At 60.8% G+C, this 26,999-nt stretch overlaps 2 protein-coding genes across 16 annotated transcripts; both read right to left on the bottom strand.

Annotated features, from left to right (window-relative positions):
- Positions 1 to 14: 14 nt before the first annotated feature.
- LOC138837752 (zinc finger protein 512B) lies at positions 15 to 13,900 on the bottom strand. 9 transcript variants are annotated; one of them, XM_070036706.1, is made up of 17 exons: positions 13,816 to 13,899; positions 10,982 to 11,107; positions 10,589 to 10,731; positions 10,123 to 10,251; positions 9,473 to 10,029; positions 9,145 to 9,371; positions 8,974 to 9,045; positions 8,697 to 8,879; positions 8,456 to 8,580; positions 8,283 to 8,375; positions 8,054 to 8,152; positions 6,087 to 6,257; positions 4,439 to 4,630; positions 4,085 to 4,186; positions 3,689 to 3,781; positions 3,124 to 3,222; positions 15 to 2,852 (listed from the first exon to the last, which is right to left on the bottom strand). In XM_070036706.1, the coding sequence occupies exons 2-17, from the start codon at positions 11,103 to 11,105 to the stop codon at positions 2,601 to 2,603; spliced, it is 2,661 nt and encodes an 886-aa protein (XP_069892807.1). In that variant the 5' UTR covers positions 11,106 to 11,107; positions 13,816 to 13,899; the 3' UTR covers positions 15 to 2,600. The 9 variants fall into 9 exon arrangements, with proteins under 9 accessions (XP_069892807.1, XP_069892808.1, XP_069892802.1 ...); XM_070036707.1 differs by having other exon boundaries at positions 3,689 to 3,751; positions 8,736 to 8,879; XM_070036701.1 differs by having other exon boundaries at positions 9,473 to 10,251; positions 13,816 to 13,900.
- Positions 13,901 to 17,341: 3,441 nt separating this feature from the next.
- LOC138837750 (sterile alpha motif domain-containing protein 10) lies at positions 17,342 to 26,505 on the bottom strand. 7 transcript variants are annotated; one of them, XM_070036695.1, is made up of 5 exons: positions 26,398 to 26,505; positions 25,617 to 25,771; positions 20,448 to 20,882; positions 19,812 to 19,912; positions 17,342 to 19,625 (listed from the first exon to the last, which is right to left on the bottom strand). In XM_070036695.1, exons 2-5 carry the CDS (start codon positions 25,666 to 25,668, stop codon positions 19,479 to 19,481), a joined length of 735 nt encoding a protein of 244 aa, XP_069892796.1. In that variant the 5' UTR covers positions 25,669 to 25,771; positions 26,398 to 26,505; the 3' UTR covers positions 17,342 to 19,478. The 7 variants fall into 7 exon arrangements, with proteins under 7 accessions (XP_069892796.1, XP_069892798.1, XP_069892795.1 ...); XM_070036697.1 differs by lacking the exons at positions 25,617 to 25,771; positions 26,398 to 26,505 and adding an exon at positions 24,043 to 24,180 and having other exon boundaries at positions 20,448 to 20,619; positions 20,701 to 20,882; XM_070036700.1 differs by lacking the exons at positions 25,617 to 25,771; positions 26,398 to 26,505 and adding an exon at positions 24,043 to 24,182 and having other exon boundaries at positions 19,508 to 19,625; positions 19,772 to 19,912; positions 20,448 to 20,619; positions 20,701 to 20,882.
- Positions 26,506 to 26,999: the final 494 nt, after the last annotated feature.

The following is a 26,999-nucleotide window of genomic DNA, read 5'->3' as shown; positions in this document are numbered from 1 at the left end:
ACATTTATTGATAGTCACTTTTCATCCGTACAGCGGACGGCCCGCCCTCCTCCCCCCGGGCCTCCCGCGCCGCGGGCCGGGCCGGCTCACCTCCGTCACCACCTGGCAAATAAACACTTTGTAGAGAGCGGATCTGTCTGTGCGCGGCGGCGCATGCGCGCGTGTATACACAGGGTTACACGGGATAGCTGGAACCTGTCTTCCAAAATGCACTTGCGTACTGAGAACCGGAACCTCCGCCAGAGCCCTGCCCAACTAAAGTGCCGGGGCGGGAGGGCGGCCCGCCAGAGGTAGGTCTGCGCTGAGGGTCCGCGCCCGGACCCTGGGGCCGCCGCGGGGGCCGGGGCACGGGGCCAGAGCTGGGAGGTAGGCACGCGGAGCCCGCCCGCGGGGAGGCCCGCAGACCGGCTGGCCGGCCAGTGTGGAAAGGGGGGGCCAACCAACAGCCACTTCTGACAGCAGCTCCCATCCTCGCTGACCTCAAAGACAAAGAAGGGAGTTAAAGTGCTAAATATCAAGTCACCCAGGATCTCCATTTCCCACGCCAGGATTTCCTGTAGGCTTCAAGGGCTGCCTTCCAAGTGCCAAGTACCTGGACAGGCTGGGGTGGGCGGCCATGCTATACAGAGGTGTTGGGGTACAACTTTCTCTGCCATAATAACAAGGGCAAAGTACACCTACCTGGTCCTCCTTTCCCCTACCTAGCTGCGTACTACTGCTCAAAAGCCTCCACTTACCCTTTGACACTAGATCATACCCATAGCCACTTTTTTCTTTTTTGTAGGTCACGGGGCTTGAACTCTGGGTGCTGTCCCCGAGCTCTTTTGCTCAAGGCAAGTATTCTACCACTTCAAGCCTCAGAGCCACTTCCAGTTTTCTGGTGGTTCACTGGAGATAGTCTCACTCACTTTCCTGCCTGGGCTGGCTTTGAACCACCATCCTCAGATCTCAGCCTCCTGAGTAGCTAGGATTACAGGCATGAGCTACCGGTGCCCAGAGATCATACCCATTTCTACCAGTGCAGCCATCTTTTGATCAGATCAAGGAGTATGGGAGTAAGGGAGCCCACGCTACACCAGCCCATCTGGCCAGGGCTACCTAGAGGTAGATCCCTCCCAGATAGTAAGAGTAGAGCAGCCTCACCCCCAAGTCTCCTGGAGCCCTCCTCCTCAGAGGCAAAAGGGATGCTGGGGTCAATACTGCCCACTGGACAGCAGAGAGGCCTTGGCCAGAGCCCCAGCCCAGCCCCATCTCTGGCACCAGGACACCCTTAGCACCAAAATGTCAAAATGTATTTTTTTTTATAAAAAACAGAATTTTAAAAAAGTTGTTACTTGTCACAGCAACAAGACTGGCATCCACAACACCCAAGACACGCACACAGGCAATATCAAAATTCACATCATCCAGGATCAGAGCCTGATCCCTCAGCCCTCCCCCCACTGAAAAACACCTCACCCAGCCCTTCCCAGCCTCCTCTCTGCAAATGGTCTGGAACTTTTAGGCCAAGAAAGAGGCCACCCGATGAGGCTGCATGCAGGGCTACCACCCCAGGAGACCAGCCCCTGCCCATCTGGCAGACCTGGCCCTCCTGAACCCCAAAGGGCTGCACCTTGGCTGAGACCTCACCCATCATTGGCCTTTGGTTCCTCATTTCAGATGACCAAGCCAGCACACATGCAAGCTGATTGAGGAGAGGGAGGGCTTTCCCCAAGCCAGGCCTCTGGCCGGGGGGGCATGGTAAGCCCAGGCTGCTCCCACGGAAGCCACACATTATGGGTCCCTTCTGCCCAGCCCTCGCCCCACCCTTTTGCTTCAGGCTGCCCATCTCAGGTTTACAGCTTCAGGAGCAGAAGACTAGAGGCAGAAAACATCAGGCTCTCAGGCAGGTGGCAGGCAGGCAGCTGGGTGCCCAGCTCTCTCCGCAGGCGAACAAGCAGTGGGGCTGCTTGTACCGTGAGCACACAGGCGAGGAGGGTGTGGCTTGAAGCACAGTAGGAATGACAGAGGGGCAGGCCCAGAGAGGTAGAAACAAAAGGAAAGGGTCTGAGAGGGTGGCTGGGGGAGGGCAGGTGGCTGTCAGGTCAGTATGGCAGTGGTTGGACGGGGTCTGTCCTGGGAGGTAGCTGGGGACACTGGAGTTCCAGTGTTGGGTGAAGGTGAGGGAGGCCCGGACGGTGACAGCCAGCGGCTCAGGTGCCCGCATCAGCCAGAACCACTGGGTCAGGCTCAGACCTAAGCCTTGGGGGGGCCCCCCCGAGGGGCACAGCAGGGACTCAAGACCTTCTGAACGCACTGCACTACCGCACTCATGGTGCCAAGGCCCAAGCCCTGCCAGGATCTTGTGCAGCCTGTGGGAAGAGCTGGTACCCCGGACTATTGCACTTCTGCTGCTGCCGCAGACACCCTGGGGCGCCCAGTCCGGATGTGCCAAGCCAGCCTGAACAGGAAGGGCTACTTCAGGGAGGGGAGGAGAAGCTGGCGCCTCCCACTGAACAGATGGGCAAGGGTAGGGGAGTGGAGACCGAAGATCAAAACTGGCCCCCTATTCTCAAGAGAGTGGGGCTTGATGGCCGCCTGGTGGCAGGGCCCCCAGAGGCTCACTTTTCTGGGGACTTTCCAGCTCCAACCTTCCGCCCAATACAGCCCCGGGCCCCCTTGTCCCTGGCTCCTGGAGACCAGTCGTCCCGATGGAGAGGCAGCTTGGACTCAGACTCCTCTGGGGACCACTCCTTGGGCTTACGGCCCCGCTTCTTCCCGCTTGCTAGACTTTTTTTCTTCTCTCTCCTGGTCATCAAGGAGTCCTGGCTCCTGTGTCTGGTAGGTGGGTCAGCTGAGGTCCGAAACCAGTTCTGGGGAAAGAAAAGCAGCAGTAAAAACCAGAGACCTGCCCCAAAGCTAGACATAGCCACCTTCAGGCAGCCACCTTCAACCCCAAGTAACTAGGGGCAGGGCTTCCATCCAAAGAGGCTCCTGCTCAGGGCGCCACCCAGGACAACTAGGCCTTGTGGCCCTTCCAGGAAGCTAGGCACCACTTTGAGAAGAAAACACATGTACACCATCAGAGATACCCACTCTGCACCACATGACCCCAGGCACAAGCCCAGAGCATTGCTTTCACACCTCTGCATGGGTCTTGAGGATGTGGTACTTGACACCACTCTCAGAGCTGAACTCCTTGGGGCACAGCAGGCAGTGGTATTTCCCCACCAGGTGGTCCCCCTGCAACACAAAGCAATATAGTCCTCAACCCATGAGGACCAACCAAATCACTGGATCTGGCCCAGCCCTGGCTCAGCTGCTAATGGATAGGGGCAGATGCAGCCAGAGAAGCGCACTGTCTCCATGCCAAGATATTTATACAATGGGTAGGCTCCAAGGACCCCTAAGACCACCCTTCAGGAGGCCCACTGAGCCATCCCTGCCACAGGGGATGCAAAAGGTAAGGTGAAGGAGTGGGAAGAAGCAGGTGCCCCAGCGACAGGTCCTCCTATCAAACTAGCATGCCCCGTGTCCAGGTCAGAGTGAACACTGTATCCACACCGATAAGGAGCACCAGTGCAAGACCTGAAACTGACAGATTCGTGGCCAAGATAGGATTCACACTGATAAGCACGGACCCCTGGTAGGAGAGGGTTGTAAGTGCTGTAAGTACCCCACCCTGCTGCGGGGAGGCCCCAGCACTGACCTTGCTGCAGCTGGCAAGATGGGCCTTGAGTCCAGACACACTGGAGTAGATGGCTTCACAGCACTGCAGGCGGGAGAAAGCCATGGGGCGGCCCTATCAGGGCACCCCACACCTCAGCCCCAGGGAGTTCCAGGACCTCGTTGAGACAGTGCAGGGGCACTACCCCTAGGCATCTTAGGGTGTGGACAGGCCAGGTATGTGGGGCTCGAGGTTGAGGCCCCTTCTTCAGTGGGTCATCACCTAAGGCACTGCAGGAGCCCAGGTCAGAAGCAGGGCCTCACTCTGAGGGGGGGCACCTCCTCACAGGCCTGCCTCAGCCTCGGCTGCGGCCTGAAGCTATGCCTGGGCCCTCTGTGCCGGAGCCCACCTCCCACACCATCCACAGCCCCAGCTCACGTCATTGGGACAGTTCACGTGGCCCTTCTCTTTGACTTCGCTCTTCCACGCCTCCAGCAGCTGGGGATTGAGTGTGGGCAGGCCTGGCCGGGTGTAGTTGAGCTGCAAAGCCAGGCAGAACACCTGTTGAGGCCTAGGCTAAGGTGTCACTGCGCTGACATGTGTTTCTGCAGCAGGCTCAAGGCCCCTCAGTAACAGGACAGGCAGATGATCAAGGCCCCACGGGCACAGCCGTCATGGAGGCCTCTGAAATGAGGCAAGGCCTGGCCAGACAGGAGGCCAGCAGCTTTGAGGGAAGAACCTGGGAGTGGCCGTGGCTCCCAGTGCTGTCCAACACTCGGGTGGGCTGCTCACCCGTGCAGTCTCGGGCACAAGGTCATCCTTCATGCGCCTCTTGGTCCAGTCATGAGCCAATTCATCCTCAGCAATCTCCTGCAAGTGGAACACAGCAACCTGGGCCGAAGTGCGGCGAATACGGCCACTTGGGGTCCGCTCCACACCCAGGTCTTCAGCCTCAGGGGTCTTATCTGTGGGCTCCTCAGAGGGCTGGAGAGCAAAGAGAGACACACAGAGACCACAGTAAAACACAGGATAGCTACAGAGAGCATGAGGTGCAGACCGTGCGTGGCCATTGTAAGCCCAGGGAGGCATGCAGGGTGCATGCAGGTATGAGAAGGATGTAGACCACATAAGTAGTGCCAGCAAAGATGAAGCCCCAGGCTCCCATGCTCCTTCTTTTTCTTTTTGGTCGGTTGGGGCGCTTGAACTCAGGACCTGGGCGCTGTCCCTGAGCCTCTTCAGTTCAAGGATAGTGCTCTACCACTTGAGCCACAACACCACTTCTGGTTTTTGAGTGCTTAATTGGAGGTAAGAGTTACACAGGGATTTTTGTGTGTGTGTGTGGGGGGGGGGGTCCTGGGTCTTGAACTCTGGGCCTGGGCTCTGTCCCTCAGTTCTTCAGCTCAAGGCTAGCGCTCTACCACTTGAGCCACAGCACCCTTCCTTGGTTTTCTGGTAGTTAACTGGGGATAAGAGTCTCACAGACTTTCCTGCCCAGACTGGTTTTGAACCGCGATCCTCAGATCTCAGTCTACTGAGTCGCTAGGATGACAGGCGTGAGCCACGGCACCTGGCTCCATACTCCCTCTTACCAGAACACAAGACCTAGGGTAATTTATTGGTGGTGATGGTGATTGTGGGGCTTGAACTCTGAGCCTAGGCAGTGTCTCTGAGCTTTTGTTCTCAGGTCTAGTGCTCTACCACTTGAGCCACAGCTCTGCTTCCAGTTTTCTGATGGTTATTTGGAGATAAGAGTCTCATAGACTTCCTTGTCTGGCTTTGAACTGTGATTCTCAGATCTCATCCTATTGAGTAGCTAAGATTATAGGCGTGAGCAATCAGCACCTGGCTGCTTGGGTAACTTTTAAAGGAAGGGATCAGGGCTGGGAAGATGGCTCAGTGGTAGAGCGCTTGCCTTGCATGCCTGAGGCCCTGGCTTCAATTCCTCAGTACCACATAAGCAAAAAAAAGAAAAAAAGCCGGAAGTGGCGCTGTGGCTCAAGTGGTAGAGTGCTAGCCTTGAGCTGAAGAGCTGAGGGACAGCACCCAGGCCCAGAGTTCAGGCTCCACAACTAGACCAAAAAAAACACAAAAAACAAAAAAACAAATAAAGGGGGGCTGGGAAGGTGGCCCAGTGGTAGAGCGCTTGCCTTGCATGCATGAGGCCCTAGGTTCGATTCCTCAGCACCACATAAGCAAAAAGCCGGAGGTGGCACTGTGGCTCAAGTGGTAGAGCACTAGCCTTGAGCTGAAGAGCTGAGGGGACAGCACCCAGGCCCAGAGTTCAGGCCCCACACCGGACCCAAAAAAAAAAAAAAAACAAAGGATCACACGTATCAGGCCACACGTGGACACGTAAACAGATGCACAGCACCCAGGAAGGAGCCTGTACACAGCACAGACCACACAAGAGCCATAAAGACACTGGATACACCGCACTCACCGGGGCTGTGTGTTCTGAGCGCACATGGTAGTCGTGGCCAGCCTTGGAGCGGTATGTCTTGCTGCAGTGGGCGCAAGGGAAGGAGGGGCTGTCCACCTCGCAGGGTGGCTTACCACAGCGCCGCTGGTGGTACTGATAGCCCATGAGGCTGGAGAAGGCAGCCCCGCAGCCCTGGAGGTCCAGAGTACAGCTGAGTAAGGGATTGATGAGGCACCAAATCCTGAGTCCTATGTGAGCACCCCGCACAGGCCCTTCCACAGACCTGGTGAGCACCTTCCACAAACCCTCTAATCACCCCGCACAGGCCCCTCCACAGACCCCATGAGCACCCCACACAGGCCCCTCCACCGACCCCATGAGCACCCCGCACAGACCCCTCCACAGACCCCGTGAGCACCCTCCACCGACCCCTCCACCGGCCCTGTGAGCACCCGCACAGACCCCTCCACAGACCCCTCCACAGACCCCGTGAGCACCCGCACAGACCCCTCCACCGGCCCTGTGAGCACCCCGCACAGACCCCTCCACAGACCCCGTGAACACCCTGCACAGACCCCTCCACCGGCCCTGTGAGCACCCTGCACAGACCCCTCCACCGGCCCTGTGAGCACCCGCACAGACCCCTCCACAGACCCCGTGAGCACCCTCCACCGACCCCTCCACAGACCCCGTGAGCACCCGCACAGACCCCTCCACCGGCCCTGTGAGCACCCGCACAGACCCCTCCACAGACCCCGTGAGCACCCTGCACAGACCCCTCCACCGACCCCGTGAGCACCCTCCACCGACCCCTCCACAGACCCCGTGAGCACCCGCACAGACCCCTCCACCGGCCCTGTGAGCACCCGCACAGACCCCTCCACCGGCCCTGTGAGCACCCACACAGACCCCTCCACCGGCCCTGTGAGCACCCCACACAGACCCCTCCACCGGCCCTGTGAGCACTCCGCACAGACCCCTCCACCGGCCCTGTGAGCACCCTGCACAGACCCCTCCACCAGCCCTGTGAGCACCCGCACAGACCCCTCCACCAGCCCTGTGAGCACCCCGCACAGGCCCTTCCACAGACCCTGTGAGCACCCCGCACAGACCCCTCCACCGGCCCTGTGAGCACCCTGCACAGACCCTTCTACCAACCCTGTGAGCACCCGCACAGACCCCTCCACAGACCCCGTGAGCACCCCACACAGACCCCTCCACCGGCCCTGTGAGCACCCCACACAGACCCCTCCACCAGCCCTGTGAGCACCCGCACGGGCCCCTCCGCCGACCCATGAGCACCCGCACAGACCCCTCCACAGACCCCGTGAGCACCCGCACAGACCCTTCTACCAACCCCGTGAGCACCCGCACAGACCCCTCCACCGGCCCTGTGAGCACTCCGCACAGACCCCTCCACCGGCCCTGTGAGCACCCCGCACAGACCCCTCCACCGGCCCTGTGAGCACCCGCACAGACCCCTCCACCGGCCCTGTGAGCACCCGCACAGACCCCTCCACCGGCCCTGTGAGCACCCCGCACAGACCCCTCCACAGACCCCGTGAGCACCCCGCACAGACCCCTCCACCGGCCCTGTGAGCACCCCGCACAGACCCCTCCACCAGCCCTGTGAGCACCCCGCACAGACCCCTCCACCGGCCCTGTGAGCACCCGCACAGACCCCTCCACCAGCCCTGTGAGCACCCGCACAGACCCCTCCACTGGCCCTGTGAGCACCCTGCACAGACCCCTCCACAGACCCCGTGAGCACCCGCACAGACCCCTCCACCGGCCCTGTGAGCACCCCACACAGACCCCTCCACCAGCCCTGTGAGCACCCGCACGGGCCCCTCCGCCGACCCATCAGCACCCTACACAGGCCCCTCCACCGACCCTGCGAGCACCCCGCACAGAGCACCCGGCACCGACCCTGCGAGCACCCCGCACGGAGCACCCGGTACAGCACCCCGCAGAGGCCCTGCACCAACCTCTTGGGGGCAGCGCAACCGCCCCATCTGCTTCAGCACCTTCCGGAGCCGCTCTCTTTCTTCTTGTTCCCCACCCTCAGAGGTCTCAGCATCGCTGGCCTGGGGATAAAGGGAACCTCAGGACTGACACCGGCCCAAGGGCTGGGCCTCATGGGTCCGAGGACTGGCATGGGGAGAAGCCAGAGGGTGGGTGGGAGGTGAGCAGGCCAGGGTGGGGCGGGCAGCATACCTTAGCGCTGTGTTCTGCCATGGTGTGGTAGTTGAGGCCGGCCTTGGACTTGAACTGTTTCCGGCAGTGTTGGCACTTGAGTGCCTCCTGAAGCTACAGACAGCCCAGCCATGAGCCGCTCGGCTCAAGAAGCCCGGGCACCTCCACTGGGGCTCCTCCCGGGTCCACCTTACCTTCTGACACACTTCCATGTGCTTCTTGAGTCCCACAAGGGTCTTCCGGGTGACCACATTACAGGTGGGGCATACAGCCTCCCCCCGTTCATGGATGGTTCGCTGCCACTGCTCCTCAGGGACACCTGTGAGGCAGGGCCAGGCCACGGGCTTGTGGACACCAGGGGACACCCTGGACACCAGGGGCAGCACCTAGGCAGCACGGTTGGCCCCCATGCCTGCACCACGGGATCCAGCCCACCATGGAGACTTGCCCTGGGCCCCTGCAGGCAGCCCCCACCTGGGGCTGGGTGGGCCACAGGAGCTGCTGACTCCTTGCAGACAGTGATGGGAGTGGCTGGCACCTTCTTCCGCTCATCAGAGCCCGGCCCCTCCTGCCTCTTGGAGCGGTGAATCCGGGCCTTGTCTTCAGCTTTGGCCAAGCCTGTGGACACATACAGTGTGGGAGGTAGAGGCTAATTGCTGGCACCTATGTGGACACACCCAAGCTGGAAGTATCCAGCTAACTGGAGTCTCACCTTTGAGCCCAAATGTCCCTGAGATGGACGGCTGCTCCCCTGTGAACTTTTTGGGTGTTTTCTGTTTCCTTCCTGACTCGGAGGAGAGAAAGCGAGGACCAAGATTCTGGTCAAATAACGATTGGGAGGTCAGGCCCCACCCCACCACTGCCCCTTCCACTTCCATCTTACTGTGCTTTGTGCGCTCCGGGTCCTCCTCAGGTGAGGACAAAGGGCCTGGAGAGCGGAGCAGCTCTCTTCCAGCTGAGGACCTGCTCCCCGACAGTGCAGAGCTGTGACTGGAGCCTGCACTTGGCTGGAAAGTTGGGCTCTGACCCGTGGAGGATGGGCCAAACTCCCCATTCTCTGACCTTGCCTGCTTGGGCAGGATGGGGCAGGCATCCAGGCTGTCTGCAGCCCTGCAGGGAATGGGAAGGATGAAGGCCAGGCAGGCCTGGGCCTGCCCCATGTACCCTCAGGCCCAGCCCAGGACTGCCCACCCAGAAGCGAGTTCCTATACCTTTTCTTACTGCTGTTCTTCCCTGTGGCACGAGGTGTTTTGTTTTCAGACTTGGTCAGAAGTAACATTTTGCAGGGTTGTGTATGTCTGCTGATGGCAATGGGTCTGCTGACCGGCACTGGCTTGCTGACCACAACAGGCCTGCTGACCGGCACTGGCTTAGTGACTGGCACAGGCTTTGTCACTGTCACAAGCTTGGTGACCGGCACCGGTCTGGTGACTGGCATGGCCTTGGAGACCGGCACGGGCCTGCTGACTGTGACCGGCGCAGGTTTGGTGACCGGCACGGGCCTGCTGACTGTGACCGGCTTGCTGATACCAATAGGCTTGCTGACCCCCACTGGCTTGCCAATACTGACGGGTTTGCTCACTCCGATGGGCTTGCTGACCCCGACAGGCCGGCTGATGGTGACCGGCCTGTTGACCGGGCCAGGCTTGGGGGCAGGCAGGGAACGGTCCATGTGATTCCAAATCCGGTGCTTCTCCAGCTGGGTCTTGGAGGTGAACGCGGCCTCGCAGAAGGGGCAAGGAAAGGCCAGCCTATCTGAGATGGCGCCCTGGGCAGGGAGGGCAGGTGTGGGACGGGGCCCGGGGGACCTCTGCCCAGACACACCCCCAGGCCTCCTCTTTCCCAACCCACAGCCCCTTACCCCTTGGCACCGCTGGTAATGGTACTTGAGCCCGTAGATGCTGGGAAACTCCAGCCAGCACCCCGAGTTTGGACACTTCACCCTTGAATGTGCCTTGAATTCATCTTTCCACTGGTTCATCAAGGAGAGCTGGGCATAGGGAAAGACAAAGCAGCTAACCCTCAGCCACTCAGCCCTCTTCAACCTGAGTGCCAGACTTAGAGCCCTCCCCAGGCCTGTAGGGCACAGAAGCCATGTAAGCCCTCCATCTCAGGACCACAGTGAGAACTTAAGTCCTACTCCAGACCTCTGCCGGGGGCCACTGATGTGGTCCCCTGGGACCTCACTGCACATCAGATGCAAGGACCCCAGGAGACATGCTCAAACTCAGAGATGACACGGGATAGCTGAAGGCAGTTTTAAGCAGGGCAGTGGCCCTCACAAGCTGACCCAGCGTAAATCCTACCCCAACCCTCGGGTAGCTCACAGGGATGTCTCGGAGGGCCTGGTTCTCGGCTTTCGGCCGCCCCTTTTTCTTCCCTTCTGTCCTGTCACTGGTTGGACTTCCTGGGTCAAAGCAGAGTGGGGCCTGGCCAGGCACTGTCTGTCCACTGTGGGCCACTGGCATCCCTGTGACACAGGATGCAGCAATGCTCAGGGGCTGCACAGCATCACCAGCCACCCAGGGGCAGTAGACTTAAGGAGTCTTGACTGAGCTCACCAACACCAAGGCACAAGAATGTCTGCCCACCCAGGATAAAAGCCCAGACCTCAGGCTATATCCAAGTCAGTCTCCACCCCCGCCCCAGGCCCATCGGGATACCCAGGTCACCCCTGCCTACTTGACTCCCTGGAGTTGATGTTGGCACTAACCCCTTACCCAGCTTCAGTGGGTCTTGCAGCATGGGAAGTCGAGCCTCCTTCCGGCCGCTACCCTTCCCAGATCCACTCTTGCCAGACCCCTGGAGCCGGCGGCCTCCTCCAACACAGAAGGGGTCAGTCATCTCTGCAGAGCAAACACACAGATCTATGAGCCTGAGAGACCCAACTCAGGACCTTCATGGGGGATGCCTTAGAGCCTGCCTCTGCCAACCCCTCTGGTCAGAAAGGAGACTTGGCTTCCAGTGTCCATCACTTGGAAAAGCAAGTGATAACGAGTTTCCGACTCACGGTAGAGGCTTCAAAGCCAACGTCTTCTCAGATAATCCAAAAGGCATAACAAAGCAGCTGGGTGCTGTCATCCCAGCCACTCAGGAGGCTGAGATCTGATCACCGTTCAAAACTAGCCCAGGCAGGAAAGTCCATGAGACTCTCATCTCCAACTGACCACCAAAAAAGTCGTAAGTGGAGCTGTGGCTCAAGTGGTAGAGTCCCAGCCTTGAGCAAAAAGAAAGCTCAGGGGGCTGGGAAGGTGGCTCAGTAGTAGAGCACTTGCCTTGCATGCATGAGGCCCTGGGTTCCATTCCTCAGCACCACATAAGCAAAAAGAAAAAAGCCGGAAGTGGCGCTGTGGCTCAAGTGGTAGAGCACTAGCCTTGAGCTGAAGAGCTGAGGGACAGCACCCAGGCCCAGAGTTCAGGCCCCACAACCGTACCCAAAAAAAAAAAAAAAAAAGAAAAAGAAAAAAAGAAAGCTCAGGGAAGCCAGGCACAGGTGGCTCACGCCTATAATCCTAGCTACTCAGGATTGTGGTTTGAAGCCAGCCAAGGAAGAAGAGTCCCCATGAAACTCTTATCTCCAATTAACCACTCAAAAAACCAGGAGTGGAGCTGTGACTCAAAGTAGTAGAGCATTATCCTTGAGCAAAAGAGCTCAAGGACAGTGCCCAGGTCCTGAGTTTAAGCCCCAAAAACCAACAACAATAAAAAGACATCCAGGGCTGGGAAGGTGGCTCAGTGGTAGAGCGCTTGCCTTGCATGCTTGAGGCCCTGTGTTCAATTCCTCAGCACCACATAAGCAAAAAGGAAAAAAAAAGCCAGAAGTGTCACTGTGGCTCAAGTGGTAGAGCACTAGCCTTGAGCTGAAGAGCTGAGGGATAGTACGCAGGCCCAGAGTTCAGGCCCCATGACCGGACCCCCCCACCAAAAAAATAAAAAGACATCCAGGCCCTGAGTTCAAGGACTAGCACACGCACACATGCATGCATACATGTATATGTGTATGCATGATGCACACACACACACAAACACACAGCACAAAGCAGTGAAAAGGGCCTGAGACCTTTCACTAGCTCTTTTTCTGTTCATGTGGTGCTGGGGAACTGAACCGGGGCTTTGTGCATCCTAGGCAAGCACTCTACCCCAAGTGACATTCCCATCCCCCTTCACTAGCGTTGACAAATACATCCCCATGCCATCCCCTAGGACTGAAGGTTGGGCAAGGGATGGTTCTCAGGAGAGGCGATCTGCGCAGAAGGAAGGAGGCTGGCAACATACCTCCGAGGGGCCGATGACGGCACCTGTGAGCACAGCGGTTGGTGCGCAGGCTCCCGGGTCCTGGCACCTGCTCTTGCTAGGCCAGGCCCAGGCATTGTCACCCTACCCGGGCAGACACTATTGGATCCTTTTTTCCAGGTGCATTAGATGGCCAAGGTGAGTGCTGACACTCCCACCCCAGCCCAGCCTCCAACCACACAAGCACTTCTCTGATAACCAGCAGCCCATACTGGTCTCCGTGCCTGCTGAGCCATCCTGCCTGGCTATCTTCTTGGACTTTGTGCTCAGCCAGAGCCTCTCCACCCAGAGGATGCCACCACAGGCTCTGGGTTTTCTTCTATGAGCCCTCTTTAGCCAGGCACCCTCCCACCAACACTGGCAACAGAGACCCGGGCTCCAGAGCCCGCCAGGGCAGTGATGGGACTGTGCGGTCACCAGAGGATGACGCTCCAAAGGAGCTTTTCTGCTGGGGGCACCTCGTGGCGAGAGCCTGGCCAGCCCTGTGCGGTCCTCCCGCCACCGACGCTCGAAGCCAGCGGGCGGCCCTCCGCTCCGGGGTCCCTGCGGCCCAAGCTCTGGGGCCATCCTCACGGGTAAAGCCGGGGACAGACAGGGAGGCGCTGGTCCCCGCAGCCTGGAGGACCCCAGGCTGGGTGGGGCGCCGTCCAAGCCCCTTCCAGTCCAGGCCTGGGCAGAGCGTTCCGAGTTGGGAGCCCGAGGCCGGCCGGCCTAGGAGGCAGAGAAGGCAGAGACCTTCCTTCCACGGGCCCGGGCGGCGGGGCCGGGCGGCGGGGCCGGGGCCGGGCGGCGGGGCCGGGGCCGGGGCCGGGCGGCGGGGCGGAGGCCGGGGCCGGGCGGCGGGGCCGGGGCCGGGCGGCGGGGCGGAGGCCGGGGCCGGGGCCGGGGCCGGGCGGCGGGGCGGAGGCCGGGGCCGGGGCCGGGGCCGGGGCCGGGCGGCGGGGCGGAGGCCGGGGCCGGGGCCGGGGCCCGGCGGGCGCCGCGGGCAGCCCACGTTCGGCCGGCCCCGCGCACCTGGCGGCGGGTCGCCCCCACCTGTCACCAGCGGCCCGCGGCCTCGCCCGGCCGGAAGGGCGGGGGGGACACAGGCAGTGAACCAAAATGGCGACGTTTTTCTGTAGGAGGAGGCAGGAAGACGGCGCCGGCGCGGGGCGCGGCGCGGGTCCGGGCGTGCGGGGCGCGGGTGGCGACGGGCCGGGCCCCGGGGCCCGCGCGGGGCGGACGCGGGTGAGGCTGGGTCGGGCCAGCGGCCGGCGCTTACCTGCGGCGCCGGGGGGTGCGGCCGGGCCGGGCCTGGGCCGGGGCCGGGGCGCGGGGTCCGGGCGGCGTCGGCTGCGCGCCGCGCTGCGCACATGCGCGCTCCCGCCCCTCCCCGCTTTGACAGTTTTACTGCGGTGGGGGGGGCGAACTCTCGCGGTATTCCTGCGGCCGCCGGGGGCCGCGTGCGGCCTCCGCGAGACCCGGCCTCCGCCCCGCCCCGGCCTCCAAAGACCCCGGCCTCCGCCCCGCCCCGGCCTCCAAAGACCCCGGCCTCCGCCCCGCCCGGCCTCCGCGAGACCCGGCCTCCGCCCCGCCCCGGCCTCCAAAGACCCCGGCCTCCGCCCCGCCCCGGCCTCCAAAGACCCCGGCCTCCGCCCCGCCCCGGCCTCCAAAGACCCCCGTGCGGCCGGCCTCCAGGAACCGGGCGGTGCTCCCGCCCGGAGCGCGGGAAGCCTCTATGGAGAGGAGCAAACGGAGGCACTCAGGCCCGGGCCTCCACTCGAGCCGCACAACCTCCAGTCCTGGGCCCAAGCTCGGGACCTGTCCTCCCCGCAGCTAGCACCCTGGCCGCCCGTGTGTCCTGGCCGCCCGTGTGTCCTGGCCGCCCGTGTGCCGTGGCCGCCCGTGTGTCCTGGCCGCCCGTGTGTCCTGGCCGCCCGTGTGCCGTGGCCGCCCGTGTGTCCTGGCCGCCCGTGTGTCCTGGCCGCCCGTGCGCCCTGGCCGCCCGTGTGTCCTGGCCGCCCGTGTGTCCTGGCCGCCCGTGCACCCTGGCCGCCCGTGTGCCGTGGCCGCCCGTGTGTCCTGGCCGCCCGTGTGTCCTGGCCGCCCGTGTGCCGTGGCCGCCCGTGTGTCCTGGCCGCCCGTGTGTCCTGGCCGCCCCTGTGGCCCTGGCCGCCCCTGTGGCCCTGGCCGCCCGTGTGTCCTGGCCGCCCGTGTGTCCTGGCCGCCCGTGTGCCCTGGCCGCCCGTGTGTCCTGGCCGCCCGTGTGTCCTGGCCGCCCATGGGCCGTGGCCTCCCATGTGCCGTGGCCGCCCCTGTGGCCCTGGCTGCCCGTGTGCCCTGGCTGCCCATGTGCCCTGGCCGCCCCTGTGGCCCTGGCCGCCCTTGTGCCCTGGCCGCCCGTGTGTCCTGGCTGCCCGTGTGTCCTGGCCGCCCGTGTGTCCTGGCCGCCCGTGTGTCCTGGCTGCCCGTGTGTCCTGGCCGCCCGTGTGGCCCTGGCCGCCCATGGGCCGTGGTCTCCCGTGTGGTCCTGGCCGCCCGTGTGTCCTGGCTGCCCGTGTGTCCTGGCCGCCCGTGTGTCCTGGCTGCCCGTGTGTCCTGGCCGCCCGTGTGTCCTGGCCGCCCGTGTGGCCCTGGCCGCCCGTGCTCCGTGGCTGCCCGTGGGCCGTGGCCTCCCGTGCACGTGGCCGCCCGTGTGGCCCTGGCTGCCCATGCGCCGTGGCTGCCCGTGGGCCGTGGCCTCCCGTGCCCGTGGCCGCGGCAGCCCCCAGGCACCACTCAGCCTCAGCCTCTCCCAGCGCAGCGGGCAGTGGCCCCGGACCCGCGGCCAGGCCTGGTGCCGGCTTTGAGCCCAGAACCTGGGTTCCCGGCGCCAGGCCCGATGTTAACAAGACCCCACGTGGAGCCCAGCACTGTGCTGACCTGGGTGAGCTGGAGGCAAGCGGGGCTGACGGCAGGAAGGCAGAAGGCCGGTGGGGCCTGAGCCCCGCAGGTCGGGCTGGCCCCAGCCTGGCGTCCAGAGCCCCGTTCCTTCTTCCTGCTCACCGCACACCTCTCCCTGGTAGGAGCTCAGAAAGCTGAGTTTCCAGTTTGTACCCACAATACCGTTGAAACCTTGACTAATCATGTGTATTGATGACTTTTATTCTTTTTCTCGGCCTCGGGACTAGGCACTGTTCCACTTTGAGCCACAGCTCCACTTCTGGTTTTCTGGTGGTTATGTGTAGAGAAGAGTTTCAAAGACTTCCTGCCCAGGCTAGCTTTGAACCCTGATCCTCAGATCTCAGCCTCCTGAGGAGGTAGGATTATAGGTGTGAGTCACCAGTGCCTGGTCTAGAACTGACTTCAAAGGTATTTTTTTTGGTTTTGATGGGGGTTTTTTGGGTCTGCATTGGGGCTTGAACATTGGGCTTGGGCACTCTCCCTGAGCTCTTCAGCTCAAGGCAAGTGTTCTACCACTTGAACCACAGTGCTACTTCTGATTTTTCTGGTTGTTAATTGGCCATTAAGAATCTCACAGAACGCCGGGCGCTGGTGGCTCACGCCTGTAATCCTACTCAGGAGGCTGAGATCTGAGGATCGAGGTTCAAAGCCAGCCCAGGAGAGACCGTGAGACTCCTATCTCCAATAAACCACCAGAAAGCCGGAAGTGGCGCTGTAGCTCAAGTGGTAGAGCGCTTGCCTTGAGCTGAAGAGCTGAGGGACAGCGCCCAGGCCCAGAGTTCAAGCCCTATGACCGACCAAAAAAAAAAAAAAAAAAAAAAAAATCTCATGGATTTTGCTGTCCAGGCTGGCTTTGAACTGTGATCCTCAGATCTCAGCCTCCTGAGTAACTAGGATTATTGGTGTGAGCCACAGGTGGCTGGTTTCAAGACCTTTCAAAATCTACTTGGCCTGAGGCCTACACAGAGTGCTCTACACAGAGGCAGGATTGGGCCCTGTGTAGAATTCAATCCATTGGTCCTTTCCTCAGAACTGTAAGCCAAAGGAGAGGCCAGTGTGCACAGTCTCCCCCAGTGACCCCAAGAGGAAGAGAGCATTGTTCTCATAATAAATATCCTCACCTTTTTTGTCAGTGTGGGATGTTGGGAGGGGTCAGTGTGTCACCCCAGGTACACCAAAGTTACAAGCTTTCCCTGTGTAAATCTGGATGTTTACAGTGGGATATGTGAGCGTCCATCAGCGTGTGTCTGAGTGACTGTGTGTCGGGTGACATCCATATTCTGAGATCACAGTGTGATGTGATAGGTGCTCATATCTGCACATCCTGTGCTATGTAAGATTGATACTCACCTGTATCTTAGTATCCAGGTGGCTAGACCTTAGGGTACATATCTGTATCTTAGCATAGGTTCATCTAGGATATGACACCTCATGTAAATATTAAATATCTGTCTCACCAGGTGAAGGACCAATTGCTTTCTGTGTATCTAGATGTCACGGTATTGTGTAATACAGCAGAGTTGTGTATATCATGAATGTGTTGTGCAGTAGTATTTGTCTGTAATTACATCTGTGTATGTGAGGTTGTTATTATATATCCATGGGAATCATTTTGTTTGTGTGTCTCCCTAAACACACAGGTGTGTTTATCTTTGTTGAGGCATATTGTTGTATGTCTGAATGTTATACCATTTTGTTTTTCTGTGTATGTGTCTATGGTTTATACCTCTGTGTTCCTATTTGTATGTCTGGTTGCTGTGTGTATATGTGGCAGGTGGGTGCTCTGATCTGTGTGCTATGTCAGGGCAACCTCTGTGTGAGAATGAATAGTGAGCTCTAACAGATGACCATATCGACTTCCTGAACTTGTGACTAGGCTTTTATTTGGGGGAAAAAAAAGTCTTTGCCAATTTGATTGAATGATAGGTCAACCTGGATTACGCAAGTAGGCCCTAACTCTTAACTTTCCCTGTGAGGACAAACAGGGAGATTTGAGTCAGAAGAGTGACGAGACACAGTGTGTCCTTGAGCCAGTCCCCAGTCAGGAGGAGCTGGGAAAACCAAGGAAGCAGAAGCGGAGGGAGTAGAGCCTCGCTGATTTCTTATCTATAGAACTATATATTTTTTTTCTTTTTCTCCTCCCCGCTCCTTTTTTTTTTTTGTATTGGAGATCATACCATGATCACAAGATCAGGACCTTGTGCGTGCTTTACCAGTGAGCTACACTATCAGTTTCTGTTGTAGGAAGCTACTATTCACAGTTCTTTAGTACAGCAGCCCCACCAACATGTGTCTGGGTTGTCTGTCGGTAGCTTCTAGTGTGGGGGGGGCTTGTGTGCTAATCCCTGGGTACCATTCACAAGCCCTTGCCTCAGGCTTCTTGTCCTCTAACTGGGGCCCCAGAGTTAACAGGAAGCACTTCCAGGACTTGACACCACTGCCTCCCAGTGATCTCCACTGCAGGTGCTATGCTAGATACTTGAGGGTTTTTGTTGTTGTTGTTGACACTCGTGGGGCCTGAACTCTGGGCCTGGGCGCTGTCCCTCAGCTCTTCAGCTCAAAGCTAGCGCTCTACCAATTGAGCAGCAGCACCACTTCTGGTTTTTTCTGCTTATATGGTGCTGAGGAATTTAACCCAGGGCCTCATGCACATGAGGCAAGCACTCTATCACTGAGCCATCTTCCCAGCCCATATGCTAGATACTTGAACCCTGCTTCCTAGTGATCTCCCACTGCAGGTGCTATGCTAGATACTCCTTCCTCCCAGACCCAGCACTTTGGGCACTTACTTGACAACCAGGTTTATTTCTGATTTTTTTTTTTTTGTCAGAGTATAAAAAAGCGAGGGAAAAACAAGGAAGACAAGACAGGAACACTGGATAGACGAGTTAGAGGAGGGAAAGGGGCAGAGATGGGCCCTCTGACTGAAGGTGGATAGCACAGTTTGGACAGGGATACTGGAAGCAGCCAGATATGCAAGGGGTCCCTGGTGGGTGGGGTACATACAGGATGAAAGGCATCAGGCCAGTGGTCCAAATTCTACTTGGTACCTGCAATGATATACTTCAAGTCCCAAGGGCAGCTCTTGGCACACAGACTGGAGGCTTAGCCTCACCTGTCCCTGAGATTTTCAAATTCCCTGGGGGAATGGGAAGGGCAGAAGAATGAGAAGGTGGCTGCAAAGACCACACTTATTATTCCTCTGCCAGGCAGCACCAGCCCCAAACTCCCAGGAAGGGGCTGCTCAGGTGCCTGGTGGCAGATGTGAGGGGAGACCCTCAGGAGAGTCTCTCCTGTAAATGCACATTTTCTGGAGAAAACAACAAGAGGAGACCCACATCAGGACTGCTTCTTGAAGGTGGTCTCCAAGAGCCAGGGCTTTAGGATGATGCCTAAAAGCGAGACTCTCCAGAAGGTAAGGCCAGAAGTGCTGCTGATCTCGGTGAGCTGAACAGGGCTGGAGACCTTTCAGTACCACATTTTGTCTTTGGGACATGGGCACCCTGGGCCTCTCTCTGCCTCTGATTTCAGGAGTAGGTGGCAAAGATTTCATAATGACTGAAGGCCTTGCCACGGCGTCTGGCTGGGTTGGTGCCTACTCAAGGTCGTTACTCTGAACCATGGTTTGGGCCTGCTGGGGCGGGGGGGGGGGCAGGAACACAAGCCAAAGGGAGCTAAAGCAGATTGTCCCACTGTCGGCTGACTGGTGGCACCCGGGAGGGCACAGACTGGAGGAGTCAAGAGAATGATGGGTGAGCCAGGTAATGGCAGATGGTCACAAGGTAAAGGGTATGTAAATAAACAGACTCCCTGGGAGTCCGGGGCCATCCAAACCCCGTTTTGGCTCCAGGAAGCTGCCCTGCCTGCTGCAAGCAGCACCAGGGAGTGGGCCTTGGGTCCCAGGAGGAGGGGCTCCACACAAGTAGCCCCTCCCCTCGCCCAGGGCACAGCCTGGAGTGCCAACCAGAGGCATCTGAAGGTTGTGGTTCTGGTCCTGCCTGTTCATTGGGAGGGGTTTAGCCATTCGGGCATCCTGCCAGCGTCCAAGTGGGGCCAGCTCTGCCTCATCCTTGGCTGTGGGCTCCGGTCACAGTGTTGGGGTCTGGGATCCAGGCCCGGGCAACAGCTACAGCATGTTTCCGAAGGAAGCTGTGGGAGGGACAGGTGTGAGAAAACCGGTCTACCACATCTCACTCCTTGCCAGGGCCTCCAGTCACCCTCTTCCCGTGACACCACTCACCCTGCACTTTGGGCTCAGTCCCCCTCAGTCCGGCACTTCCGATCCTCCCACTGACCTTGGCTGAGCAGTTGTAGGCTCCGCCCCTCCTCCCGCACCTGCAGGCGGAGCACCTGCTGCAGCACCTCCTGTCTCTGTGCCTCCTGCGCCAGCCCCATCCGCTGCAGCTTCTCTGCATTCAGCCGGAGCAGTGCTCGGCCTGGGGAAAGAGGGGAGAGGAAGGAGGGCCCCAGCAAGGCCAACAGGTACATCAAGGCAGACAGTGCCTCAGAATAAATTGAAAAAATAAGCCGGGCGCCAGTGGCTCAGACCTGTCATCCTAGATGCCCCAGGAGGCAGTTCAAAGCCAGCCTGGGCAGGAAAGTCCATGAGACTCTTATCTCCAATTAATCACCAGAAAACCAGAAGTGGCACTGTGGCTTATGTGGTAGAGCGCTTGTCTTGAGCTGAAGAGCTGAGGGACAGCACCCAGACCCAGAGTTCAAGCCCCACAACCGACCCCCCCCAAAAAAAAATTGAAAAAAAAAAAAAAGCAAGCCAATGCAGGGACAAGAAAGAAAGGGGAGGCTAGGTAAAGAAGTACTTGATGAAGACAGAACAGTGTGATTGGAAGGGACACAGACACAAGCAGTAAAGACCCAGCAGGGAATCTGGCTTAGAGAACACGGGAGCCTGAGGGAGGAGGAATTCTCCCCAGACGCTGCTGGGCCTCGCTGCCCATGGCCCCAGCATACCCGTGATGGCGTGCTGGGAGAAGGCCTCAACGTAGACGAGGTAGTTGTGGGGACAGTGCTTCTTGAGCCACTTGCAGACGTCCTGCTGGCTCCACAAGACCACAGGCCGGGTCAAGCCACCCAGAGAGGGACTTGTGTGGTACAGGCCGTAGTGCTCAGAATACAGACGGCCCTGCAAGGAAGGACGGACGGCATGTGGAGTGGGGGCGACAGCAGAAAGGAGGGGGCTCAGGCTGGGTGGACAGGCGGGCACCTGGGAGGCCTCTGTGCCAGGCTGCTGAAGAAGCTTGACTGGTCTGCTGCTGGAAGCCCTCTGGCTCCGGGAGTCGTGCCACGTGAGGCTTGTGCCCGGTGTCCGAGGCAGGTGGCAAGGGATGCTCTCCGCTGACACAGTGTGCTCCAAGAAGGTCCGGCAGAAACTGAAGTGGGCAGTGGCTGTGTGCAGGGTTGCCCAGTCAGAGCGGTTATGGCCGGGGCCAGAGATTCATCCCCCCAGAACCAGGCCCAGAGGCTTATCACCCCCCCCACCAAGAGCCAGGGCCAGAGGCCCCCCCCAGAACCAGGGCCAGAAGCTCATCATTCCCCCACTGAGAACCAGGGCCAGAGCCCTCCCCCCCAGAGCCAGGGCCAGAGGCCCACCCCCCATCAGGGCCAGAGGCTCATCCCACCCCCCTGAGAACCAAGGCCAGAGCCCCACCCCCCATCAGGGCCAGAGGCCCCACCCAGAACCAGGGCCAGAGGCTCATCCCACCCCCCTGAGAACCAAGGCCAGAGGCCCCCCCCCATCGAGAGCCAGGGCCAGAGGCCCACCCCCATCAGGGCCAGAGACCCCCCCAGAACCCGGGCCAGAGGCTCATCCCACCCCCCTGAGAACCAAGGCCAGAGCCCCCCCCACCATCGAGAGCCAGGGCCAGAGGCCCACCCCCATCAGGGCCAGAGACCCCCCCAGAACCAGGGCCAGAGGCTCATCCCACCCCCCTGAGAACCAAGGCCAGAGCCCCACCCCCCATCAGGGCCAGAGACCCCCCCCAGAACCAGGGCCAGAGGCTCATCATTCCCCCACTGAGAACCAGGGCCAGAGCCCCCCCCCCACTGAGAGCCAGGGCCAGAGGCCCCCCCCAGAACCAGGGCCCAGAGGCTCATCCCACCGCCCCCACAGAGAACCAGGCCCAGAGGCTTATGTCCCCCCACCCCTTCATCCCCCCAAGAACCCGGGTCAGAGGCTTATGCCCCCCCACCCCTTCATCCCCCCCAAGAACCCGGGCCAGAGGCTTATCCCACCCCCCTGAGAACCAAGGCCAGAGCCCCACCCCTCATCAGGACCAGATGCTCATCCTCTCCCCCCACCCCCCGAGAACCAGGCCCAGAGGCTTATGCCCCCCCACCCCTTCATCCCCCCAAGAACCCAGGTCAGAGGCTTATGCCCCCCCACCCCTTCATCCCCCCAAGAACCAGGGCCAGAGGCTCATCCCCCCCCCGAGGGCCAGGGCCAGAGGCTCATACCCCCCACCCCTTCATCCCCCCAAGAACCAGGGCCAGAGGCTCCCCCCTCCAAGAACCAGGCCAGAGGCCCGCCTCAAGAACCAGGGCCAAGCCGGGCGCTGGTGGCTCACGCCTGTAATCCTAGCTACTAAGGAGGCTGAGATCTGAGGATCGCGGTTCAAAGCCAGCCCAGGCAGGAGAGACCGTGAGACCCTATCTCCAATAAATCACCAGAAAACTGGAAGTGGCGCTGTAGCTCAAGTGGTAGAGCGCTCGCCTTGAGCTGAAGAGCTGAGGGACAGCGCCCAGGCCCAGAGTTCAAGACCCACGACCGACCAAAAAAAAAAAAAAGAACCAGGGCCAGAGACTCATCACCCCCTAAGAACCAGGGCCTGAGGCTCATTCCCTCCTAAGAACCAGGGCCAGAAGCTCCCCCATCCCCCCAGAGAACCAGGGCCAGAGGCTACCCCTCCCCCCCCAGAACCAGGGCTAGAGGCTTATCCCCCAGAACCAGCTCCTTGCCTAAGCCATCTTCCCTCCACCAATGAGGGGAACAACTTCCCTACTAAGGACACCCCAGACTCCTAAGGCAGAAGGAAGTATGTGAGAGGTTTGTGTGTGTGTCTGTGCCAGTATAAGGGCTTGAACTCAGGGCCTCACACTTGCTGCGATTTCTTGCTCATGCTGGTGCGGAACCACTGGAGCCAGGCCCCGAGAGCCCTATGGAGGACTCCTCCCCTCTAACTCCACACACCAAAGATAGCTTGAATACAGCCCACAGGCTTCCCCTGCTTTCCCGGGAACCTTAAACCCACAGTTAGGTGAGGGTACTGTTTCCAGACCCTCCCTAGCTGCCTTGGTTCTTGCCTTAGGCGTGCACATCCCATACAGAACAGAGTGTACACACAGGATGGGTCTTAAGGACAGAGCTGGTCGCATTTCCTGAAGGCCCTCATGTGAGGAGGTCTGGCTGGGGCTGCTGCTGCTCGCACGAGGCCGGTTCCCAGTTCTAGCACCCCACCTGGTGTTTGAGACTCACCAATGACGAGTGACCAACAAGCCTGAGCTCAAGCCAGCTACAGGGACTTTTCAAATGCATGCGGGATTTTCCTGCTGTTTCCCCTCCTCAGGGCCCAGGACACGGTAAGATGGAGTGTCTCCTAGGCCTGGGTTGTTCAATACCGGGTATGGATTGCAACCATGTGTTCGAGACTTTCTTCCCACACAACTCCTGAGACTGGCCATGTTTGGGTTTTGTGGTAATTTCTGAGATTACCAATGACCTAACTATGGGCAGGGCTGATTCTGCGTCCCTGCGGCTGGCTGGTCCAGGTCTGGGTGCACAGAGGCTCTCCACAGCATTGCAAGGGAGCGGATGGTAACCGACTCCTGGGGCCTGTCTGCAGGTCAGCGCTGGGGGCTGGGCTCGGGCTCCGGTCTCTGTGCGTCCCGGCCCTAAACGGGCAGACAGGAGACGGTCCCCGCGCCCGCGCCCGGGCCTGGCCACCTCCTAGCAGAGGTCCAAGGACCAGCCATGCTTCCAGGCTGGGGCGGGCGTGGCGATGTCTGAGTCTGAGTAAGGCGGTGCGCACCGTCTTCTCCCAGCCTCCACCTTCCCTGCCCCCATCCACACCTTGGCACTCGGCCCTGGTCACCCTGAACTTGAGGTTTAAGGTCGGATACAGGGCGCGGCCACCGCCCCAAGGCAGCCCGGGGTACCGTGGAGCCCGCACCTTCCAGGGGACACCGGGGGACACCGGCGCTGGCCTCCGAGCTTCCCGGGCCTCTGCAGAGCTCCGGGAAAACCAGCCCGCCGCCCGGGCCCCGCCCCCGCCCCGCCCGCGTCCCGCAGGCTCCGGCCCCGCCGCAGGCTCCGGCCCCGCCCGCGGTCCGAGTTCCGGAAGCCGGCCGGCTGGGTGGCGAGCCCGGCGGCGAGCCCGGCCCCGCAGCCCTCCCGCCAGGGCTGGCCGCGTCCCCGCGCGCGCCGGGAGAAGGGCGGTCCGCGCGGTGACAGCCTGGGACGCGGCCCCGCTCCCCGGGCTGAGGCCGCCCCGCCCGGCCCCCGGCCCCGCGAGGCCGGCCGCCCCCCGCCCCGGCCCCGCCGCCGGCTCACCGTCCACATCCCGGCGCTCCCCGAAGCCCGGGCGCACAGCCCCGGCGCGGCCTCGCGGGGGGCTGAGCTTGGACCTCAGCTCGGTGAACATGGGGCCCGCGGGTGCGGGGCCCGCGCGCGCGGCCCTCGCCGGGCGCAGGGCGGCCAGTGTGGCCCGGGGCAGCGCGCGCCCGCCCGCCGGCCCGCCGGGCCCCGCGCCGCCCGCCCGCGAGTCTGCGCGGAGGCACCTGCCGCCGCCGAGCCCGTGCGCCGGGCGCGCTCCGGGGCGCCGGGGCGGCGGCGCGCGGCCGCGCGTGCGGAGGGCGTCCGCCAGGACAAAAGGCGCTGTGCGCACCTGGGCTCCGAGCGCCGGCCGGGCCGGGCGCTGAGGGCGGGCGGCCTCCACCAGGCTTCCTGCCTAGTGAATGTACTCAGCCGCCGCCTTCTCCTTCTCTTTCTTCTTCTCCTTCTCCTTTTCTCCTCCTCTTCCTCCTTTTCCTCCTCCTCGTCCTCCTCCTCCTGCTCCCCCCCTTTTTTTTTTGCCAGGAGCAGGGACTGAGTCTGCCCCTTAAGTTTGGCTTGTTTGGAGCTTTACCACATGAGCCATGCTTCCAGCTCAGCTTTTCTGCAGTTTATTTTGGAAATGGAGCCTGTCGAACTTTTCTGCTTGGGTTGGCCTCAAACTGTGATCCTCCAGATCTCACTCTCCTGAGTAGTTAGGATTATAGGTGTGCAGGTGTGTGCCACCATGCCCGGTTTATTCACTCCCCCCCCACCTTCGGTGGTCCTAGGGCTTAAGCACTGTCCTGCAAGGCTAGCACTCTGGCGCTTAAGCTACCACTACACCTCAGGCTCCCACCCTCCCTCTCTCTGCCTGAACTCTAGGCCTGGGCGCTGTCCCTCAGCTCTTCAGCTCAAGGCTAGTGCTCTACCACTTGAGCCACAGCGCCACTTCCAGCTTTTTCTGAGTATGTGATGCTGAGGAATTGAACCCAGGGCCTCATGCGTGCTAGGCAAGTGCTCTACCAATGAGACACCTTCCAAGCCCCACTTCAGGCTTCTTTTAACTAATTGGAGCCAAGAGTCCCACGGACTTTTCCACCCCAGCTGGCTTTGAATATGGATCTTTTTTTTTTTTTTTTTGGTCGGTCGTGGGGCTTGAACTCTGGGCCTGTGCGCTGTCCCTGCGCTCTTCAGCTCAAAGCGAGCCTTCTACCACTTGAGCTACAGCGCCACTTCCGGTTTTCTGGTGGTTTATTGGAGATAGGAGTCTCACGGTCTCTCCTGCCCGGGCTGGCTTTGAACCGCGATCCTCAGATCTCAGCCTCCTGAGTAGCTAGGATTGCAGACGTTGAGGCACCAGTGCCTGGCAATCTCTTGATCTCCTAGGAGGCCTCTCCCTCAAAAGAACTCCTTCTTCCCCAGAGAAACCCCTAAATCGGGCTCACTTCCCAGGGCAGAGATGAGATCAGAGCTCAGTAACTGAAAGGGCTTGTGTTGGGGAGCAGGGAAGAAGTGCCAAGATTGAAGGAGAGGAAGAGAAGTGTCTCCTCCCCAGTAAGATGCGCTAGAAAGTCAGGAATGGTGGTCCACACCTGTAATGCTTGCGACTTTGGAGGCTGAGAGCTGAGGGCCACGGCTCCACATGCCAAGGTGAAATGTTGGTGAGACGTTTATCTCCAACTAAGGAGCTTTTCACAAGCCAGAGGCAGAGGTGTGGCTTCAGTTGGTAAAGTGTTAGAGCGCCAGCCTGGAGAGAAAAAGCCAAGAGAGAATGCAGGCTCTGAGTTCAAGCCCTAGTCCCAGCACACCACGCGCACACGCGCGCGCACACACATTCGCGCGCACACACACCCACCCACACGCGTGCACACCCAAATACGCGCACACACACGTGTGTGCACACCCACGCGCGCGTGCACACACAAACGCACACCCACGCGCGCACACCCACATACGCGCACACAGACGCGTGTGCACACACAAACGCACACCCACGCGCGCACACACAAACGCACACCCACGCGCGCACACCCACATACGCGCACACATGCGCGCGCACACATACGCGCACACACACGTGCACACCCACATACGCGCACACACGCGCACGTGCACACCCACGCGCGCACACCCACATACGCGCACACGCGCGCGTGCACACATACGCGCGCACACACGTGCACACCCACACACGCGCACACACGCGCATGCACACATGCGCGCGCACACATACGCGCACACCCACGCGCGCGCACCCACATACGCACACCCACATGTGCGCACACACACGCGCGCGCGCACACACACGCGTGCACACCCACATGTACGCACACACACGCGCGCACACACACGCTGCTGCTGGCTCACGACTACCTCTGGCCAATCAGGAAGGTGAGATCTGAGGGCCACATTTCGAAGCCCGCCGGGCTCACACCCAGCTAACACCGCACACCAGAGGCGAGGCGTGGCCCGCGTGGAAGAGCGCCCTCCGGACCGGAAAGGGAGCCCCGCCCCGGCGCCCACCGAGAGGAAAACGGCCCGGCCGCAGCGGCTCTCGCTGCGCGGCTGCTCGGGGAACCGCAGGCGTCCGCGGCACGGGGACGCTACCGGGTGCCGGCCCCCACGGTCCGGATGTGCAGTGGCGAGGACCGAACCCGGGCCCCGGGACTCGGGCCGAGCGTGTGGGGCAGCGTGTGTACAGGGCCCGCGGTCGGCCCGGCTGGAGGGAGGTGGGCCGGCCGGGGCCCGCTCCGAGGCAGGCCCGCGCGCCGCCCAGGGCCCGGACACCGAGCGGCTCGGAGCCAGCACACCGGGCTCGGCTGGGGCCTCGGGTTGGGCGGGGCGGCGGGCGGGGCGGCCCGCTGCTTGCCTGTGGTCCTCCCGGCCACTGGTGGGCGCTGTCGTACCCAGCCCGCCGCAGGCGCGCCTCGCAGGAGCGTCGGCAAACGCGCGGGGGCGGTGCATCGGCGACTTCC

This window comes from Dipodomys merriami, unplaced genomic scaffold (assembly GCF_024711535.1).
Source record: "Dipodomys merriami isolate MVZ:Mamm:240054 unplaced genomic scaffold, mDipMer1.0.p SCAF_275, whole genome shotgun sequence".
NCBI classification, from domain to species: Eukaryota; Metazoa; Chordata; class Mammalia; order Rodentia; family Heteromyidae; genus Dipodomys; species Dipodomys merriami.
Note: the sequence above shows the minus strand (reverse complement) of the source record. Positions and strands in the feature narration are given on the sequence as shown.